Below are 15,305 nucleotides of genomic sequence, written 5' to 3' on the forward strand. Positions count from 1 at the left end.
TCCCCTACCTGTTTGTGAGGAAGAGGATGACAAACAGAAGGAGGCCCAGAGCCCTGTGGAGGCCCCGATGGCGATGCCAGCGCCCACCTCCACGGGCTGGCTCAGATGCCCCTGAGAGACAGCCACGAGGAGGCGCCCGGCTGGGGGGCGCACCCCCTCGGGGGACCCCCGTTTCCAAGTCTGGCCACATGATCTAGAGACAACCACAGCTACAACCCCGAGGTGCTCTCCTGGGAGGGGCCCAGGCAGGTGCCTGGAGTGACCTGGGGTACCTGGGTCCATAGCCCACACTGGGAGCAGGAGAGAGGGGAGCCCAACTTCAGAGACCCAGACCCAGGGGAGCACAGCAGGTCCACCCCACAGGGTCGGGGGCTGCACCGGAAACAGGGTGAGCGGTGGGCTACACTGTGACACACATGGGGACACAGCTGATATCTACTCAGACTTGGACGCCGAGGGGAAGGAAGGGGTGGGGCCCATACTCAGACTGTGACACTCTGCAGTGTGGGAGGTGCGACCCCTGTGAGCTGGTCTCCAGGGTCATAAGGAGGCTGGTGATGGATGAAGCAGGAGGTTTAGGCCAGATCGTTTCAACCTGGGGGGTTTGACCTGCCACACGCCCGCTCCCCCTAACTCTGGGCCTCCTGGATGAGGCCCCCCAAACTGCACATGATCTCCCCGTGGGTCAGCTAAAAATTAAATGCACAGCCCCCACACTTCTCAGTGCATAGTAAATACCCCGAGTCAACACCGCACTTGAAACTAAGGCGAAGGTACAACTGCACGCAATCAAACTGTAACTGACAACCGATGAGAAAATAAAAACTTGACAAAATTTACATCTGCCAGGATATTTGGACAAGGGAAAGCTGGACTGGGTAGAAATAATGGCCCCAAGAGAAAACACATAATAGCAGATTAAAAAATTACTAATGGATGAATCAAATGTCCACTGAAAATCTGATTTAATAATTAAGTAAATGTAATGAAGTTCATGCTGCAGAATTCCTTTTTTGCTGAAACTCACTGATTTGGGGATAATTCTGCTTAGGGCCACGTTCTTGGCGGCAGAATGGCAGGGCTGAGGCCTCCTTTGGCTGCGGGTTCCTGGGGGAAGGCAGGGAGAAGAGGGGCTGGCCTGCTAGCTGGCACACGTCCCTGCTGCTCCAGGGGCCAGAGGTCCCACTGCCCCCAGCAGCTGCGTTGGACTGCTCCGCGCCCCCTCCCACCAGGCCCCGCTCTTGTCGACTGAGTTTACTACGGCTCCCACTTGCCTTTCCTGCTGCCCGCAGCTGGGGGAACGCCCAGCTGTGCCTTCCGAGTCAAGCATGCCGACCTTCCTGGCCTCTCGGCCCGCTCCTCACCTCGGACCCTCCGTAGTGAGTCCAGCTGTCATCCCTTTCAGCCTGTCCAAGTGGTGATCAGTCCTTCCTCCATTTCCATCGATGGGCCTTCTGTTCTCTCCATCCTTGTGGCCATAGAGTTTTTCAGTTTATCTTTATGTTTTTTTTTTTTTTTTTTTTGTGGTACGTGCGCCTTTCACTGTTGTGGCCTCTCCCGTTGCGGAGCACAGGCTCCGGACGCGCAGGCTCAGTGGCCATGGCTCACGGGCCCAGCCGCTCCGCGGCATGTGGGATCTTCCCGGACCGGGGCACGAACCCGTGTCCCCTGCATCGGCAGGCGGACTCTCAACCACTGCGCCACCAGGGAAGCCCTTTATGTTTATTATTGATTATATTTGGGTAATACTCCCACTCATTCAATGGACTTGCCATCTCATCTAAGTTATCAAATGTATTGGTGGGAGGTTGTTGACAATAAACCCTTATTTTCAATGTTTGAAGGATCTGGTAGGAATGTAGTCTTTCATTCCTGACACTCGTAATTCCTCTGTTAGTTTTCTAATTTTATGTTTATTTTTATGTTCTGTATCAGTCTTCTTGATTACAAGATGTCAATAATATGAAAACATTTTTAATATAACAGAACATTTAATTACGTCCTCTTTCCATCAATGCACGAGTCATTTAATGATGATTATATCAGCCATTTCCGCTGGCAGGAGGCTTTCCACTAAAGGCTCCAGCGGTTTCCACGGTACCATGTTTCTCACCAGATTTAGTTCATTTCCAGCCTGAAGAATCCCCTCTCCTGTTTGGCCACTCTTCTAATTTTTTAACGCTGGGTTCCACTTTAACCGTACCCAGCTTCTCATTTGTAATCTCTTCTGTATGCTTTCTATACACTACATTTTTAGGGATTGGTTCGAGAACTCTAGATTCACATTTTTTCCCTCTGAGTACATTAATGATGTCATTGCTTTTCCTTCTGCTTTGAATTGTTTTTCTCTGATAAAAACTCTGCAGTTATGCTTATTTTTGTTCCTCTGCATGTAAATTTCTTTGGTTACTTTTAGTATTTTTTCTTTATCACTGTTTTCAGCAATTTAGTTACGAGTTCCTTTGTGTTTTTCCTACCTGGGCTTCATTTAAATTCCTGGATCTGTGTATATCTAATTTTTTCTTTAAATTGGCAAAAATTTCAGCCATTACTTTCTCAAACATGCTTTCTGCACCCCCCTTTTGTTGACACTGTCCCACAGGTCAGTGAGGTTTTTTTTTTTCCTGTGGGTTTCAATTTGGATAGTTTATACTGCTGTGTATTTGAGTTCACTGCTCATTTTTTCTGCTGTGTCCATCCACTGAGTTTTTCATTTCAGATATTTATTTTTCGGCTCTAGAAATTCCATTTGGTTCTTTTTAATAATTCTCCTTTCTTATTTCACTGTATTCATGCTTTCTTTATATCCACGAGCATACTTATGGTAGCTGTTTTTAGAGTCGTTGCCAATTCCACCATCTCTGTCCTTTCTGATTTCACTGTATTCACGCTTTCTTTATGTCCTCGAGCATACTTATGGTAGCTGTTTTTAGCGTCACTGGCAATTCCACCATCTCTGTCATTCATGGGGCTGGCTCTATCAGCTTATTTCTCTCCTGGATACGGCTTCCTTTTTGCTGCTTCCTCCCGAGCCTTGTAACTTCTTTTTTTTTAGGTGAAATCACATAACATGAAATCAACCATCTTGAAGTATACACGTTAGTGGCATTTGGTACCCTCACAATGTTGTGTAACCACCACTGCTATGTGGTTACAAAACATTTTCATCACCCCCAGAAGGAACCCTGTACCCATTAAGCAGTCACTACCCATCTCCCCTCCCCTCAACCCCTGGGAGCCACCAACCTGCTTTCCCTGTCTGTGGAGGTACTTATTCTGAATATTTCATTTAAGTGGATCATATAATATGCGGCTTCCTGTATCTGACTTATTTCACTTAGCATAATGCTTCCCAGGCTCATCCACATTGCAGCACATGTCAGTACTTCATTCCTTTCTACGGCTGAATTATATTCTGTTGTCTGTATAGATAATATCTTCTTTATCCATTCATCAGTTGATGGGCATTTGTGTTGTTTTCACCTTTTGGCTTTTGTGAAGAGGCTGTTGTGAACACGTGTGTACAAGCATTTGTTTGAATACCTGTTTTCAGTTATTTTGGATATATACCCAGAAGTGGAATTGCTGGATCGTATGGTAATTCTATCTTTAACTTTTCGAGGACTTGCCAAACACTTTTGCACAGCAGCTGCACCACTGACATCCCACCAGCACCGTATGAGTTCTGACTTCTCGCCATCCTTGCCAAGACTTTTTTCTGAAAGTCATCCTAGTGACTGAGCGTGGCCTCATGTGTCTTGATTGCATTTCCCCGATTGCTAACGACGTTGAGCATCTTCTCCTGTGGCGCTGAGCATCTTCTCCTGTGGCGCTGACCATTTGTATATCTTCTTTGGAGATACGTCTATTCAAATCCTTTGTCCCTAATTTTATTTATTTATTTTTTTGTTGTAAATGTTTTATTTGCTTAACAGTATATCTTCAGTAACTTTTTCAGGGCAGTATATATAGATATAATATTGTAAAACACATTACTAGCTACGTGGTATTCTATATATAATAATAGCTGTATAGCATAATTGAAGTATGATTAATTTAACCAGCCTGATACTGACGAACACTTACATTGCCACCAACTTTTCCCTACTAAGACAATGCTACCGAAAACTATTTTTGCCCGCTTGTGAGATTTTTGTATGACAAATTCCTTTTGAATCAAATGATACATGCATTATACCTTTTTTTATAGAGATCGCCAAATTGTTAGTGAGCTACAAGAGAACGAAGACAGATAACAATACCAAGAAAACAACACGTGAACAAAACAAGAATTTCAACAATGAGACAGAAATCATAAAAAAGAACCAAACAGAAATTGTGGTGCTGAAGAATCCAACAGAAACGAAGAATTAAACACCCAGTGGAGAACTGCAACAGCAGGCTCGATCAATCAGAAAAATGAATGACTGAATTTCAAGCCAAGTCACTTGAGCTAGAGGAGGACAGTGGTCCGTGAGGCTCATGGCAGATAACATGGAAGCAACGTCCGCAAGCCAGAAGGTGCCCCAGAGGCCGCGTCGGGGCCACGCGTGTGGCAGGGAGGCCTGGGCTTTCGCCTCCCTCTGGTTCCTAGGAAGCTGGCCAGCGGTCAGCGCAGGAGCGGCAGAGCAGAGGTGTAGGCTTCAGCACATCTTCCTCCCCCGCTTCAGCCTGAGCTGGGACGTCCAGGTCACCCAGGTGGCTGGAAAGGGGGTCAGCTGCCCAAGCTCGGGAATTCTCTTCACCAGGATATCGAGGCTCTTCAAGCACCAGGAGCACAAGGTTATTGCTGGGTGGAAAGTGCAAGGAAAGGATCATCCGTTACCGATTTCCTGTGAATGAAACGGCACATACATCCCCTTCCAATGCGCTTTCTCATTGGCTCCTTCCCAACCAAGGGCTTAAAGCTGTGATTGACATTTTTCTCATCATAAGTCCTCCCGGGACATTGTATAGCCTGTGTATAAACTAAACTCCAGGCTTGATTCAAATTTCACCAGTTTTCCCACTGCTGTCCTTTCTCAGTTCCAGAATCCAATCCACGGTGCCTTTAGTTATCATATCTCCTTAGTGTTCTCTGGTGTGTGACAATTTCTGTCTTCCTTTGCTTTTCATGACCTCATTTATGTAGTCTCCTCTTGAGGTACTCATAGGTTGTTTCCAGTTTTTCACAATTGCAAGCAATACTGCCATGAGCTTTCTTGTATATTTTGTACAATGTGCTAGTATTTCTATGTGACTAAAAGCTTTCAGGTCCTTCTAGCTCTGATTTTTTCCATATTCCTGTTTACAGATGAGGATGCTGCAGAGTTGCAAAGTTATGTCACTTGTCCATTGTCACACAGTGAGTCCGTTCCAGAACTGGGATTAGAGGCTCCATTTCTTGACTACTAGTTGACTCACTGCTCTATTACATATCACTGGGAAATTATTCTTGTAAAAAATTATATCCTCTAGAAAGATCATTCAGCATGCTATATAAAATCATATGACGAAGCATCTTCTTCACTGTATCCACCAAAAATATTTATTGGGGCCTAAGAATAGGGCACTCTATGAATGCTATAGGAGACGCTGAAAGACACAGGAAGTAGCTTTTTCCTTCAAAGTACTTGCGAATTCAGTTCTGCACATAATATTCATGAACTTAACAAATGCTTCTTGGGCTGGTGGCACAGCGGTCAAGAATCCACCTGCCAGTGCAGGGGACACAGGTTCGAGCCCTGGTCGGGGAAGATCCCTCCAGCTTTGCCCACCGCCCCCTGCTGATACCTTGGTCTCCATCCCTGGGCTCCAGCCACACGGGGCCTCCTTGTGGCTCCAACGCGCCAGGCACACTCCCACTCGGGGCCTTTGCCTGGCTGTCCCCTCGGTGCTCCCACTTCCTTCCCTGGCTACTCCCGCCCGTCGGCCCCCTTACCTGGCTTCCTTTTTCTGCGAGCGCTTGACCTCTGCGCACGGCAGCCCCCTCTCAGCCAGTCTCATAGACTCCCACCGCCTCCAGGTTTGCTCTCCCAGCCGCTTGCCGGGACCCCCGTCCTGGAACTAACCCCTAGTTTCCTGGCGGTGCCTCAGCGCCTGCCCAGTTCAAGCGCTCGCACCCGCTGGGGATGGCCCGGCCCCTGCCGCCAAATGCCCAAGGAGTGGAGGGGCTGTCTGCGAATGACACCCTAACCGTCGGCACCCCCTTAGCAGAGACCGGAGAAGCAAGGCGGAGGGAGGAAAGAGCGTCCCGGGCGGTGGGCACTGCACGTGCAAAGGCCCGGATTGGTGGAGAGGTTCTGGAGGCTGCAGCAGGCTCCTTGGCCGCAGGTGGGGCGGGGGGCGGAAGGCGGAGAGGGGCACCTTCTGGGCTCTGGCCTGGGCCACGCGGAAGGGCGGTCGGCAAGGCGGCGAGGGTCCGGGGGCGGTGCCGAGGGGGCGGGACTGCGGGGTGGGGCTCCACGGCAGCCCCGGATTGGGCGGGGCTTGGGCTGCAGACCCCGCTCTGCCCCGCCCCGGCGCAGGCGCAGGGAGGGCTCCGCCGTCGGTTCCCAAGGCAACGGCTTTCAACAGTTCGAGCCCAGCTCGTGTCTGGAGGCCTCCTGGCGCCCACCAGCCGGCATATGCGCCGCCGAGATGGACCGTCACGTTGCCCAGCGATACCTGCTCAGGCTGCGGTTCGGAAAGGGGATGAGCTCGGAGGCGCCCGGGCGTCCGCCGGACCAGGCCACCTGCAGGGCGTGGGCAGGGCCAGTCGGAGGACTGTGGCCTTCCACTCTGCCAGGGACTCCTGGCCTTGGGTCCTGCCTCCTCCACGAGTTGGAGGTGTGGCCTGTTCCCAGGGAACTTGTCATCTGGCTCTGGGAGACAGGTGACAGCCAGGACCCCCAAGACCTCAGTTCGGACCCTGGTGCACCATCCACCCACCGTCCCCACCCACCACTCCCGGCTCCCGGGCTGCCCCTCCCGTGCCCACAGAATGCTCTAGGGAGACCGGGCACACGTGATCCAGTCGCTGAGGGGGAAGGGCCTGAGCCAGTAAACTGAGTGGGCAGAGTGGAGGCCAGAACCTTGTGTGAGCCCATGTGCATTTGTGATTGTGATTGTGTGAGCATGTGGGACTGTGTGAGAGTGTATGTGTGAAGGTGGGTCACTGGGTGTGTGCAAGTGTGTGATGAGGGAGGGGAGAAAAGAAAGTTTCAGACAGTGCAAGCAGCAGTGCAAAGGCCCTGAGGCCAGGACCTGCTGGGCTGTTGGGAAACAGCAGGGTTGAGGTAACAGGATAGGAGTTCTAGGGGGATGGGCTTATCATGTGGGGCTTTGGGGAACTGCAAGGACTTTGGCTGCTACTGTGAGTGACACGGGGAGGGCAGCAGCCATTGGTACCACCTTACAAGGCTCGCCCCGCCCACTCTGTTGAGGATGAACAGTGGGAGTGGGTGAGAGAGAGTAGTTAAGAGATCAGTGTAGTGATACAGGCTGGAGGTGCCAGAGGCTCAGACCAGGGCGGGGGCAGCAGAGATGGTAGAAAGTCTTCGGATTCTGATGAATCCTGAATGTGGAACCAACAGGATTTGCTGACAGGCTGGATGAGGTGTACGAGAGAGGGATCAGGGTGACTGTCGGAGAAGGGGCAGGCTTCAGATCCTGCCCAGGAGCTCCCTCCCATCTGTGACCTCATATCCTCCTGGGGCCTCCCCAGATACTCTCTGGTCTCCAATCCCCCTTTGTTCCTATCAGCCTCCACTGGAGGCCCCTCGGGGGCCTCGCCCCTCACCACACAGCATCCCTCCCCCGGAACCAGAGCAGGAAGGAGGAGGCTCATGTCTGCAGGGGGCGGTCTGGCCGGGCAGAGGATGGCCCTATGCCAAGCAGGCTGACCGCCCTCCTCCCCAGGCCTACAGCATCGTGTGGAAGGCGGTGGATCAGAGGACTGGCGAGGTCGTGGCCATCAAGAAAATCTTTGATGCCTTCAAGGACAAGACGGATGCCCAAGTAAGTGAGTAGGAAAGCGGTGTGGGAAAGGATGAGGCAGGGCTGTGGGGCGGCCCCCCTGCTGCCTTGTGGGAAAGGATGAGGCAGGGCTGTGGGGCGGCCCCCCTGCTGCCTTGTGGGAAAAGATGAGGCAGGGCTGTGGGGTGGCCCCCCTGCTGCCTTGTGGGAAAGGATGAGGCAGGGCTGTGGGGCGGCCCCCCTGCTGCCTTGTGGGAAAGGCGCAGCTTGAAGCCCAGTCACAGCAGGTTTGTGGCATTTCTCGGAGCACCGCCCCCTGCGACCTCGTGGGCCAGCGGGTGTGCAGGTGGCGAGCATCAGTCCCTTCGCATCCTCTCCAGACACGGGCTTCCTTCTTGCTCTGCAGCCACACTCACGTTTCTGTCTCCTTCCAGAGGACGTTCCGGGAAATCATGCCTCTCCGAGTGAGTGGCCAAGGCCGTCTGCCTGCTTCTCCGGGTGCAGTCTCGCCAAATAAGGGGGAAGTGTGGCCCCTTGACCCCCAGGACACAGCCCCCGCTCTCTCCCCAGGAGTTTGGGGACCGTCCCAACATCATCCGCCTCCCGGGTGTGATCCGGGCAGAGAATGACAGGGACATTTACCTGGTGTTTGAGTCTATGGGTGAGTGAGGCCGCCCTCAGACCCCAGCCCCACCTTTGTCCCGGCCCAGGATCCTCCCACCCACATCCCAGTGGTCTGGCTCCCTCTGTATGTTCCTTTGCTGCTTGGTCCCCGCAGTAGCCAGTGCACTCAGCTTGGGCAGTGTCCCTGTGGAGCTGGAGAGTGTCAGCCCCCCAGGCCTGGTGGCAGGTATCTTGAACCCTCTCTGTGAGGTTTCTGCTTTGTCCACTGCTTGCAGCTGCATTTGTTGTTTTTTAATTTTTAAAATTTTTATTCATTTATTTAACTTCTGGTCTTCGCTGCTGCACGCGGGCTTTCTCTAGTTGTGGCGAGCGGGGGCTACTCTTTGTCGCAGTGCGCAGGCTTCTCATCGTGGTGGCTTCTCTTGTTGGAGAGCACGGGCTCTAGGCCTGCGGGCTTCAGTAGTTGTGGTACACGGGCTCAGTAGTTGTGGCTCGCGGGTTCTAGAGCGCAGGCTCAGCAGTTGTGGCGCACGGGCTTAGTTGCTCCGCGGCATGTGGGATCTTCCCGGACCAGGGCTCGAACCCGTGTCCCCTGCATTGGCAGGCGGATTCTTAACCACTGCGCCACCAGGGAAGCCCTGCATTTTCTTTTTTCTACTCATTTGATAAAACAAAGGCAACATGAAATAAAGTATAAAACTAATTCCACAAACTTTTATTGCTGTGCCAGCAAAGGCAGTGGACAAGCTTGAGAAGCCAGCAGGGGCTCCTGGGCAGCGCACGCGTCCAGGACACGGCTCTGAGGCTGCAGTGGGACCTGAGGTCTGGGGCACTGGGCAGGCTGAGGTGCCGCCATGAGGGCTCAAAGTGGGCCAGACTGGCCCGCTCTCCCCAGGCCCACCAGACTGACCTGCACCCCCCCAGACACCGACCCGAATGCCGTCATCTGCAAGGGCACACCGCTAAAGGACAGCCACAAGCGCTACGTCTTCCACCAGCTCCTACGGGCCACCAAGTTCATTCATTCAGGATGAGTTATCCACCAGGACCAGAAGGTGCCGCCCAAGCCCTGTCCACCGAGCTCCACGGCCCACACCCCACCCCAGGGTCCTCAAGCCGCCACCCATGTTAGCCCTCAGCCCACCTCTTTTCCCGAGCCATCCAGCGTTCTCCTGGACACCAGCTGTTTGGTGAAGCTCTGCGACTTTGGCCTCGCCCACCCCCTCAGCGGCCTCCCTGAGGGGCCCGAGGGCCATGCCCTGACGGAGCACGTGGCCACGCGATGGTACGGGCTCCGGAGGTGTTCCTGTCCTCGAGCTGGTAACGGTGACCTACCCCCATCCTGCCGCCACCTCCCCCTACAGGTCCCCCTGTGCTCTCCTGCCCCGCCAGGGCACTTGGGCCTTCTTATGCCCCCAGTGTCCGAGACCCCCCAGAAGTACCTCCTCCCACCCCCACCTCCGCCTCTGGGGCTCCCCCAACAACACCAGCCCTCCCTGCCCCAGGTACACCCCCAGGGTGGACATGTGGAGTCTGGGCCGCATCCTGGGGGAGATGCTAGCGGGGCGGCCCCTGTCCCCGGCACGTCCACGCTCACCAGCTGGGGCTGATCCTGGAGGGCATCCCACCACCCTCCGAGGACGGCGAGTGTGTGTGCGGGCACACTGGGCACCAGGGACACTGAGGGTCAGAGCACACAGCTGTGGGAGGGGCAGCACCTGCCGGACCAGGACTGAGAACGGAGGACAGCCCGGGAGGGGATGGGGGTGGGGACGTGAAGGTGGAGGGACGGGGAGGGTCCGGAAGCCTTGGGAAGAGTGGAAAGGGCAGGCCTTGCCGAGGGTGGACCCAGAGAGGAGCTGCTGGGGGTTTCGGGGAGCAACTGGACAGAGTCCACCGGGGCCACAGGGTCCACGAGGGTCAAAGAGTGCTCATGAAGGGTCCATCTGGGTCAGGACAAGGGCACTAGCTCTGCGGAGGGGTGAAGCAGGGGTCCTTCCTTCTCCCTGGGGGAGAGGGACGAAGGACAGCGTTGGAGGAGCCCTGTCCTCTCCCCGGGTTTCTGCTCTGGTGGAGAAGGCAAGGGGCTCCCCTGTGGAGGTGGGAGCACAGGGTATGGGGGACGCGTGTGCACGTGTGAGCGTGCAGCCTACGGAGGGTGCAGGACTGTGCAAGGACTGGCGCACGTGTGGGTGTGCTTATGCACGAGTGGCGGCGCCCGACCCGGTATTCGGGGTTTGAGCCCTGCCAGAGAGCCAAGGCCCTGCAGAGAGGAGGTCGCTCAACGGGTCAGAAGGGGTGGCCGGCGACCCCCCTGAGCTGCCCGCCCCACCACCTTCGGGACTCCTGATTACAGCGCCTTCGGCGCCCGCTCCCAGACCTCCTGGCTCTCGGCGCTGGCTCCGGCGCCTCGGTTGTGCAGCGCCTGGGGTCCCGGTGAGTGCGGGGGCTTCGGAGCCAGCCCAGCGCCCTTACCGCACCTTCAGGGTCCCCAGCCCAGAAACTGTTGCCCAGGCTAAAAACGAGGAAGCCCCAGTGTGGGCGCAGCTCGCCCTGGCCGGCGGCAGGAGCTGCACCAGGCCTTGGAGAGAAGGAGACCTGAAGGGAAGCAGGGCTCTGACGCGCCTGCGCGCTGCCCGAGGGTGGTGCTAGGGAGGGAGCAGGGAGCAGGAAGCGGGGGGCGGACCCTGGAGCGGCTGATAGGCCGGCTGCCCACAGGCCGGGCCCGACACTGGACGACCTCCTGCCGCCCGACACCCCCCCAGAGGTCCTGGACCACCGCGAGTGACCGACCCCTGGTGTTTGCCCCCGACAAGCGGCTCAGCGCGGCCCAGGCCCTGCAGCACCCCTACGTGCAGAGGTAGGGGAGGCCCGGCGGCCGGGCAGCGGTTGCTGTGGGTCGGAGAGGTCGCAGGGGCTCGCCCGCCGGCAGCCCAGGTCTCGCCTCTCCAGCACCCGCCTCGCCGGCGCCCCGCAGGTTCCACTGCCCGGCCCGGGAGTGCACCCTGCAGGCGGACGTGCGGCTCCCGGTGCACGAAGGAGCCCAGCTCTCGGCCACCGAATATCGCAGCCGCCTCTATCAGGTGCTCCGGCCCGCGACCCCCATCATCCCCCGTGCACGCACCCTCGAGGCCTCCCCCGCCCCAGCGACCCCCAACCCTCTGACGCCCATCCCGCGCACCTCCGAGCGCCCCTCGCCTCTCGCAGATGATCCTGGAGCGCAGGGGTAACGGCCGCGTCCCGAGGGAGACGGGCCTGGGCGGCGTCCCCACGCCCCCGGCGCCCCCACTCAAACCCAGAGCCGCGGCCAAGCTGCCCTCGGGCTCGCCTGCACGGAAGCCCGGACGCCGGCCTCGAAGTAACCCCGGTCACGGCCCCGCGCACGGTGTGTGGTCTGGCGGCCGCCCGCGCAGAGCTGCTGGGGTCCCTGCTGTGTGGGGCCACCAACCGCCAGCAGCGCGGGACCCCTGACTCGGGACTTGAGCTTCCGACCCCACAGATGTCCCCGGCGGAGCCAAGGACCCTCCCAGGCAGAGCTCGGCCCCCCTGCACCAGCCTCCGCCCCCAGGAGGTCTTGGGAGAGGGAAAGGGCCCCGCTGGGCGACGGCAGGGCTCCCCTCGGCATCCTGCTGGGTAGGTCGTGGGAAGGGGGGCACGGGAGGACCCCTCCCGCAGATCCTTCGCGACGGTGCCAGTGATCCTGCGACACACCCCTTCCTAGGTGAAGCCCAGCGGGAGGGGGGCGGCGCCCTCCTTGACCTCGCAGGCCGCCGCCCAGGTGGCCGTCCAGGCCTTGATCCGGAGTGACCGGAACCCGGGCCGTGGTGGCAACGCGGCCGGCGCGTGACCGGTGAGCCCGCGCCCCTCCCGCCCTCCCCTCCCTTCCACCTTCCTTCCCCGTCCCCCGTCCGCTTCCCTCGCCTCAGGTCACTCCCTCCACGCCTTCTACGACGGTCCTCGTCTGCTTGCAGGTTCCTCCCCGGCCTGCCCGGAGGCCGGCCCGGCCGGAGGATGTTCAGCGCCTCGGCCTCGCAGGAGGCCCAGGGGGCCGCGCGGGCCGTGCTCGGGGGCTGCTCCCAAGCCTACGGGACCGTCTGCCACTCGGCGCCGGGCTGCCTGCCCCTGCTCCCCGGACCCCGCGCCTGAGCCGCCCTATGGGTCTTCAACCGGCCATCCCCGGCACCCAGCCCCGCGCCCCTCCCCTAGTCCCTGGATTGCCCCTCCTCCAGGCCTCCCCCCCGCTCGCCCCCGCCCCAGACCCCAGCGCTCTCCACCCACCTTTTCCCCAACCCGCCCTCTCCTGGGCACATTTGAGTTCTGCAGCTTCCAGGCCTCTCTGGGGGAGTAGATGAGGTTCACACTCCAGCCTCAATCACCTTCTCCAGTAAAGTGTGGTCTGTGTGTCCCAGCCTGCCGACCCAACCTTCCTCCTCGGCTTCCTGCAGCCCACCCCTTTTCGAGGACACAGCCCTTGAGAAGCCTCGTGGGCACCATATGCTGTCACCCTGGGCTCCTGTCTGGTCACCTTTGTCCACAGCAGGCCTGCCTGGCACATCAGCCGGGGCTGCTGCAGGCTGTCCCCAGGGTGGTCCTGGCAGGAGAGGGTCTTGTGTAGTGCATCTGTTGCCTGGGTGCAAGCTACCATGTGACCACATTTGTGGCCTTGAGCCAGAGCGGGAAAAGGGACAAGATGGGGCAGCGCCCCTGACTGTAGCCATTGTCAGTCACCCCAGCCCATGCCCCACCAACACAGTGACTGACACCCAGTTTGTCGCCAGGCCTTGGTTGGGGGAGGGGGAGAACAGCTGGAAATGTCTTGTGGGGCTCAAGGCTCCCTCCTCTGGTCATCACCAGGCAAAGGGCCTGGTGTGAGCCCAGGTGGTGTGGGGGCCAAGGAGGTGGGAGGGGCCCAGCGGGCGCTGAGGTGTCTCCTGGTCCCAGGCACGCCTCACACCGCGTCTGACCCTGGGCAGCGGTCAGGACACAGGGAGGCCACTTCCCGGCTGCCTGGCCGGAGGAGCTCACAGCCTAAGGGTTTCGGCCTGTGCGGTGCTGCCAGGAGCAGGAAGCTCTGCCCTACTGTAAAAGACACGGGCTGCTGCGGGGGAAGGGCGAGGCTTGGGCAAGGAGAGCTGCACAGAGGGTGGACCCAGACCTGGCAGCTACAAGAGAGATTCAAAGGCAGAGAGAACAGGGCTTGGGGGAAGGCCAAGCGTGGGGCCACCACAGTTCTGGCTTGGAGGTGAGCTATTCACGAGATGGGGACTGCCCGAGGGGCAGCTGTTTGCATTTCTAGAGCCTGAGGCATAGCCCCAAGTGATAAACGGGGACAAATGAGACTAGGATGAGTGCCACTGCCCAGAAAGGGGCAGGGGGCCCAAGAAGTCCAGCCCTGAGTGCAGAGGCAGTGCTGCTGGGACTGGAGGGCCAGGGAGGCCCAAACAACTGGCACCCAGGCCAGGGGAAGCCCCAGGCCGATGGGAGCTTCAAGACGAGGCTGGGAAGTGTCTGCTGGGCTAGGCAACCAGGGGCTGTGCCGACACAGAGGGCCAGGCGGCGGCGAGGATGGGCAGCAGGCAGCTAAGTGTGGCAGTGAAGGGAGGCCTGCACAGGAAGGGGCCGAGAGGTGGAAGGGGTCTGTGTTGGTTAGAAGGTGCGGGTAGAGGTATGGCAGTGTAGAGGGGGAGGGGCCTTTAGTACACGCAACAGGGATGGGTGGTCGCATCCAGAGGGAATCGGAGAAGGTCATAAGGCTACAGGTTGCAGCACAAAGCTGGGTGATTGCACACATATAATTACACACACACACACACACACACACACACACACACATTGGGGAACATGCTGGAATATTTTGTGCCTTGTTTTATTAACACCAAAATGTGCAGCATCACATTTGAGGAGACGTCTTATTGAGCACGACGTGGAGGACGCAGGTGGCAGGCGCTGAGGGCCTCTGGCCTCTCCCTGGGCAGAACCTCCCTTTCCTGCGAGGGCCTCCCTCAGCGATAGGCCCGGCCAGGTCTGCTAAGAACAGCTGTGCACCAGGCCAGGTGAAACCAAACTCCTCAACAAGCACGTGAAGGCCCAGAAATGCCCCAGCTTGTCCGGTTCCCCAGTGACCTTTCCCATTCGAACCAAAGTCTCTGCTGTTACCCCTACCTGGGTGGTGGCTTTGGTAAACAGACTGCGAGCCGCCAGGGAGCAGGTGTCCCCCTACCCCACCTCCCCTCCGTTTACCAGCTACGCGGTCAGAAGTGCTGCCTCACTCAGCAGTCTGGTTCCTTACATCCTTTCCCAGCCAGAGCAATTGGGGTTCCTTATACTTGAAAAAAAAAAAAAAAGAAAAACAACCTATTTAAAAAGAAATGGCGCAAACGCTAATTTACCAGTACTAGCACCTACTGTGGGGGGTTTTAAGCATCTGGTGCCCAAATGTGCCACTCCAGATCTACTGTCCGGAGGTAAAAGAAAAGACACAAGAAAGCTAAGGGGGGAGCCTGGGACAGATTTTGGGGGGCTTGGTGACAAAGGTGGAAGGAATGCAGAACAGGGTGGAGTTGGGGTCTGCTGGGCACCTGCAGGGCAAGGACCACTCCCACCTCACGGGGCATGGAGACCCCTCAGAGCAGTGGGCTGGGGCTCAGGTGCCACTGCACCTTGTCCTCTGCCCTCATGGAACAAGAGCTCCGCATCCAGCCCCTTTCTGCGGCATGGCTGGGGATGGCACCTGTGAACATGTGTCT

The 15,305-nt window shown here is 57.3% G+C and overlaps 2 protein-coding genes across 2 annotated transcripts in view; both read left to right on the forward strand.

Annotated features, from left to right (window-relative positions):
• Positions 1–4,337, forward strand: part of ZNF623 (zinc finger protein 623) — a 35,624-nt gene extending 31,287 nt beyond the window's left edge. Inside the window, exon 3 of the transcript XR_009516700.1 lies at positions 4,211–4,337. The gene's annotated coding sequence lies outside the window, so the exon portion shown is untranslated. The remainder of the gene's footprint in view (positions 1–4,210) is intronic.
• Positions 4,338–6,110: 1,773 nt separating this feature from the next.
• Positions 6,111–14,312, forward strand: MAPK15 (mitogen-activated protein kinase 15). The gene is given in 18 exon segments (XM_060035285.1): positions 6,111–6,312; positions 6,599–6,684; positions 7,879–7,977; positions 8,370–8,399; positions 8,506–8,596; positions 9,484–9,614; positions 9,717–9,846; positions 9,849–9,879; positions 10,065–10,148; positions 10,150–10,202; positions 10,938–10,995; positions 11,278–11,335; positions 11,337–11,419; positions 11,537–11,642; positions 11,767–11,944; positions 12,059–12,192; positions 12,281–12,417; positions 12,531–14,312. Coding segments are annotated over 18 exon segments (1,866 nt in total). The 3' UTR covers positions 12,706–14,312.
• The last annotated feature ends 993 nt before the right edge of the window (positions 14,313–15,305 follow it).

The sequence above is a fragment of the Delphinus delphis genome, chromosome 17 (genome assembly GCF_949987515.2).
Source record: "Delphinus delphis chromosome 17, mDelDel1.2, whole genome shotgun sequence".
In the NCBI taxonomy this organism is placed as follows: Eukaryota; Metazoa; Chordata; class Mammalia; order Artiodactyla; family Delphinidae; genus Delphinus; species Delphinus delphis.